Genomic DNA, 6,000 nt, shown 5'->3' with positions numbered 1-6,000 from the left:
CTATAGTCCTTATAACACCTGCTCTCCCCGCCAGACTCTCTGTCACAGAAACCACCTCTCCCTAGAGCCCCACCAGTACCCAACTCACCAGTATCAGCAGCCATGGTTTTCTCTTCCCCTGGCAAGGAGGCAGCCGGCGGAGACCTCTACTGTTGTTTCTAAAAGCTGTTTCTCTTCCTCCAGCTCTGCTCGGCTCAGCACATTACACAGAGCAGCAGATGGAGAGGAGGAGAGGGATCCAGGAGAGAGAGAGCAGGGAGGAAGGGGAGAAGGAGGTGGGGAGAGGGAAAGGGAGCCGGGAGAGAGCAAGCAGGTGCACGCGCATGGAAAGAGACTGCAGGGAGGAGGGGGAGAAGGGAAGCAGCGAGAAATCGAGCAGGCGCAGAGAGGAGAGAGAGAGCAGCGAGAAATCATGCAGGGAGGGGGAGGAGAAGAGCAGGGAGAAATCGCACTGGCGCAGGGAGGAGGAGGAGAAGAAGAGCGAAAACAGGCGTACGTCGTCTTTGCATCATCAGCACTGCTCCTCTCATCATCGTCACCGGAAAGCAGCATCACAGCCTCCGCCTCGCAGCAGCTACGCAGACGTAGACGGAGGAGCAGCAGAGAAAATGGCAGCTGTTTTCAAAGGCATGGCCTGAGTCTCAGCGCCAGACAGAAGTGGAGGCTGAGATCCTGCATCATGGGGAACCAGGAGGGGAAGCAGAAGAAGGGGAAAGAGGGGGAAGGATACGGACAGGACGTAGCAGATCATACCACCGGAGCGCCTCGTCACGCTGATGGCACAAACAAAGGATTTCACCATGGCAAGAAATCCCACGGAAAACATGGCAAAGGAGGAGGGGGGGAGGAGAAGAAGAAGGAGTCTAAATCCTCTGTGTTCTCTATCAGGAAGAGGAAGAATCTGAAGGGGAAGGGATCGATGGGGGGATCCAGGGAGGACGTGTTGTCCTCTCAGAATGAGCTGGACTCCGCTCACTCTGCTCTCACCAAAACACCAGACCTCTCTCTGTCAGCTGACGAGCTGGGCCAGTCTGACACCGAGGGACCGACAGAGCCTGGTGATGGCCATGGTGCTAGGAATCATGGTTGTGTCAGGACGGAGAGCTGGCAGCCCACGGGGGAGAGCCGGCAGCCCACGGGGGCCGCCACGGACACTGCTCCAGACCAGCAGGGGGAGGTTGAACAGAGAAAGAGGAGCAGCTCTGGTTCAGACGCAGACATCTATAGCTTTCACTCAGCTGCAGAACAAGAGGACCTGCTAGCTGACATCCAGCAGGCTATTAGACTACAGCAGGGGGTGATTATCTCCACCGCTGAGCTGAGTGAAGAGCGGGGTTGGGGAGGAGGAGGGTGGAGGAAACAGAGGTCTGACGAGGTTATAACTACCCCCAGTCCCACTGAACAAACCCCACCAATGGAGCCTCTCACTGCCCAAGAGGCAGCCCCCGTCACTGGCCAGGAGAACGGCCTGCTTTCTAAACTGTCTCTGTCCCTGGAGGCAGAGGAGGAGGAGAGGGGAGAAACCACTGCTATAGATGAACTAAACTGGGAGCTGAGAGGGGTTGAAACAGAACTGGCCCTTTGTGCCTCCTCTTTCTCTGGGACAAAGGAGGAGGAGGAGGCATTGAGCTGCCAGGAGGTGAACGGTAACACTCAGCCCCTCTCTCAGCCCCCCACAGCCCAGACGAACGGCCATGTTACCAAGACAACCAGCGCTACCAGCTTCCCAGACCTCACAGCCTCCTTTGAGAGTGCTGTGGAGTCTCCTCTCAGAGAGGAGAAGGAGGTGTTGGAGGAGGTGGAGGAAAGGGAGGAGGAGGAGAATGATCTGGACATGCCTCCCCTGTCAGCCGAGAGCCTTAGTCACAGTGATGAGACCACGAGCCACGAGGACATAGACCTGAGCTCTGGCAACGCCTCCGAGGCAGAGGGGAGGGTGGGGGACTGGGTGGGGGCAGGTGTGGGGGCTGCAGTCAGCGTTGAGTCCCTGGAGTGTCTTAGCAGGGGGGATCTGAGGTGCTCTGAGCCTGCCGACGACCCCCTGATCACCCAGAGGAGGAAGAGCAGTGTGTCCTTCTCCCCTATGCCCTCTCAGGAGAGCCCTAGCCTGGCCACGCGTCTCCTCAAGTCCACCCTAACCTCCACCCTTCCATCCTACAACCACTCCTCCTCAGGCACCAGCCCCACAGTCAAACCCTACCCTCCCATTTACCCTTCTTACATCAAAACCACCACCAGGCAGCTCTCTGGCTCCCCAGGCACCTCTCCCTCACAGAGCCCCTTGTTCCGCCGGCGCTGCCACGACCTGGGACACCGCACGGAGAAGTGGAGGGTTAGACGACAGCGCTCCCACAGCATCGCTGGTCCCCTCAGCTGGTCCGCGGACTGGACCGAGGAGTTGGAGAGGGAGCGCCCAGCCAAGGCAGGATCAGCAGACTACCTGGAGGGGTACGGAGGGTCAGAGGACAGGCTGAGGGGGGGCAGTCAGCCCCTGTGTGCCACGAGGAGATCTTCCACCGGACAGGTGTCTACCTGCAGCTTCCACGACATCTTCACCGGTGAGTTTTAGTCAACCTTTTCACAGGGACTCCCATTGAGACCAAGGCCTCTTTCACAAGTTGTTGCTTTTGTTTGTTTATGTAGCCTTTATGTAGCCTTCCCATAGCCTTTATGTAGCCTTCCCATAGCCTTCCCTGTAGCTCAGTTGGTAGAGCATGGTGTTTGCAACACCAGGGTTGTGGGTTCGATTCCCACGGGGGGCCAGCACAGAAAAAAAATGTATGAAATGTATGCATTCACTACTGTAAGTCGCTCTGGATAAGAGCGTCTGCTAAATGACTAAAATGTAAATGTAAATGTAATGTTGTGATGAAATAAGTACCAAAATGTATGCTCTTATTGCTGTAAGTCACTCTGTATAAGAATCAGAGTATTGTATTGAGGCAGCAGGTAGTCTAGTGGTTAGAGCATTGGGCAAGTAACCGAAAGGTTGCTAGATCGAATCCCCGAGCTGACGTTGGAAAAATCTGTCGTTCTGCACCTGAACAAGGCACTTAACCCACTGTTCCCCGGTAGGCCGTCATTGAAAATAATAATTTGTTCTTAACTGACTTGCCAAGTTAAATAAAGGTCAAATAACTAGAGTATAAGAGCGTCTGCTAAAACGTAGAACTGTTGTGTCCTGCATCAGAGCTGTTCTGGAACTAGGAGGGTAGGCTAGGCTGCTGTTGTGGAACTAGGAGGGTAGGCTAGGCTGCTGTTGTGGAACTAGGAGGGTAGGCTAGGCTGCTGTTGTGGAACTAGGAGGGTAGGCTAGGCTGCTGTTGTGGAACTAGGAGGGTAGGCTAGGCTGCTGTTGTGGAACTAGGAGGGTAGGCTAGGCTGCTGTTGTGGAACTAGGAGGGTAGGCTAGGCTGCTGTTGTGGAACTAGGAGGGTAGGCTGGCTGCTGCTGTGGAACTAGGAGGCTAGGGTAGGCTGCTGTTGTGGAACTAGGAGGGTAGGCTAGGCTGCTGTTGTGGAACTAGGAGGGTAGGCTAGGCTGCTGTTGTGGAACTAGGAGGGTAGGCTAGGCTGCTGTTGTGGAACTAGGAGGGTAGACTAGCTGCTCTTGAGGAACTAGGAGGGTAGGCTAGCTGTTGTCGTGGAACTAGGATGGTAGGCTAGCTGCTGTTGTGGAACTAGGAGGGTAGGCTAGCTGCTGTCGTGGAGCTAGGAGGGTAGGCTAGCTGCTGTCGTGGAACTAGGAGGGTAGGCTAGCTGCTGTCGTGGAACTAGGAGGGTAGGCTAGGCTGCTGTCGTGGAACTAGGAGGGTTGGCTAGGCTGCTGTCGTGGAGTAGGAGGCTGGGCTAGGCTGCTGTCGTGGAACTAGGAGGGTTGGCTAGGCTGCTGTCGTGGAACTAGGAGGGTTGGCTAGGCTGCTGTCGTGGAACTAGGAGGGTAGGCTAGGCTGCTGTCGTGGAACTAGGAGGGTAGGCTAGGCTGCTGTCGTGGAACTAGGAGGGTAGGCTAGGCTGCTGTCGTGGAACTAGGAGGGTAGGCTAGGCTGCTGTCGTGGAACTAGGAGGGTAGGCTAGGCTGCTGTTTTGGAACTAGGAGGGCGGGTTTTAATAGGCAGGATTTGGACAGTAGTTCATTCCTTCTCTAAGTACTTAGCGTAAACAAAGATGCTATTGAGATGTGTGGTGGTCAGTTGGCGAAGAGAGACAGTGATCTTTGTTTAACTGTGAACAAATGGAAGAGAGAAGAGCTCTCCCTCGGACTGACGGACCAAATTAAATGTTTTCTTACTGGAGAGGGTGACAGGAGATAGAGTCCCTCCCGATCATGAACCGCCCCGCCCCCCTCGGTCGGTCCGTCCCTCCTCATCCCTGGTCTTGGCTGTGGACAAGGTTCATATTTCATGCTTTAAAGCAGGGATGTCAAACTCATTCCATGTAGGGCTGGTCTTTCCCTTCAATATAGACCTGGACCACCAAGTGAGGTGGAGTTGATTTGACTAATTACTGACCTTAATTCATCAATCAGGTCCAAGGGAGGAGTGAGGACCGACAAGACACTCGACCCTCCGTGGAATGAGTTTTACATGTGAAGCTTTAAAGGGTTTCTGATGCATGTCACTAGACGAACAGGAGTCTGACAAGATATTCATTTATTTGTAGTTTGGATGAGCTGTGAGCTTTGGCTCTAGGATAGCACATTTATTGTTGGTGTACACACACACACACACCCACAGCCTTAGCCCAACACCATGGAAATGTGGTGGTTAGTGTGTTGTGCAGAGCATGGTGTGTATATGGGGGTGGGGTGAAAGACAGGGCTTTCATGCTGTATTACATCAATAGAAGTGAGGTGCCTCTTAAGGCGTCAGCAGACAGATTGTTTGCTCCTAGCAGATATTGGCTAGCAAGGGGGAAAAAACGTCTGTGCTTGCGTACTTAAAATATCTTTGCTCGAAAAAATGAGAGAATAGTCAATATTATTTTTATACACTTGAGACCCTGTAGCATCAAATCAAATTGATTTATATAGCCCTTCGTACATCAGCTGATATCTCAAAGTGCTGTACAGAAACCCAGCCTAAAACCCCAAACAGCAAGCCATGCATGTGAAAGAAGTACGGTGCCTTGGAAAAACTCCCTAGAAAGGCCAAAAACCTAGGAAGAAACCTAGAGAGGAACCAGGCTATGAGGGGTGGCCAGTGCACTTCTGGCTGTGCCGGGTTGATATTATAACAGAACATGGTCAAGATGTTAAAATGTTCATAAATGACCAGCATGGTCAAATAATAATAATCATAGTAGTTGTCGAGGGTGCAACAAGCACGTCCGGTGAACAGGTCAGGGTTCCATAGCCGCAGGCAGAACAGTTGAAACTGGAGCAGCAGCACGGCCAGGTGGACTGGGGACAGCAAGGAGTCATCATGCCAGGTAGTCTTGAGGCATGGTCCTAGGGCTCAGGTCCTCCGAAAGAGAGAGAGAGGGAATTAGAGAGAGCATATTTAAATTCACACAGGACACCGGTTAAGACAAGAGAAATACTCCAGATGTAACAGACTGACCCTAGCCCCCCGACACATAAACTACTGCAGCATAAATACTGGAGGCTGAGACAGGAGTGGTCAGGAGACACTGTGGCCCCATCCGATGATACCCCCAGACAGGGCCAAACAGGCAGGATATAACCCCACCCACTTTGCCAAAGCACAGCCCCCACACCACTAGAGGGATGTCTCCAACCACCAACTTACCGTCCTAAGACGAGGCCGAGTATAGCCCACAAAGATCTCCGCCACGGCACAACCCAAGGGGGGGGGCGCCAACCCAGACAGGAAGACCACGTCAGTGACTCAACCCACTCAAGTGACGCACCCCTCCCATGGACGGCATGGAAGAACACCAGTAAGCCAGTGACTCAGCCCCTGTAATAGGGTTAGAGGCAGAGAATCCCAGTGGAGAGAGGGGAACCGTTGCTCCAGCCTTTCCGTTCACCTTCACACTC

The 6,000-nt window shown here is 53.5% G+C and overlaps 1 protein-coding gene across 1 annotated transcript in view; it reads left to right on the top strand.

Moving 5' to 3' along the window:
- Positions 1 to 216: 216 nt before the first annotated feature.
- LOC106577303 (formin-2) overlaps positions 217 to 6,000 on the top strand; it is a 44,316-nt gene continuing 38,532 nt past the window's right edge. The window contains 1 exon segment of the mRNA XM_045711637.1: positions 217 to 2,558. Within this exon segment, the coding sequence (XP_045567593.1) occupies positions 413 to 2,558 (2,146 nt within the window). The 5' untranslated portion in view covers positions 217 to 412.

The sequence above is a fragment of the Salmo salar genome, unplaced genomic scaffold (assembly GCF_905237065.1).
Source record: "Salmo salar unplaced genomic scaffold, Ssal_v3.1, whole genome shotgun sequence".
Classification (NCBI taxonomy): domain Eukaryota; kingdom Metazoa; phylum Chordata; class Actinopteri; order Salmoniformes; family Salmonidae; genus Salmo; species Salmo salar.
This window is presented reverse-complemented; position numbering and strand designations above follow the sequence as displayed.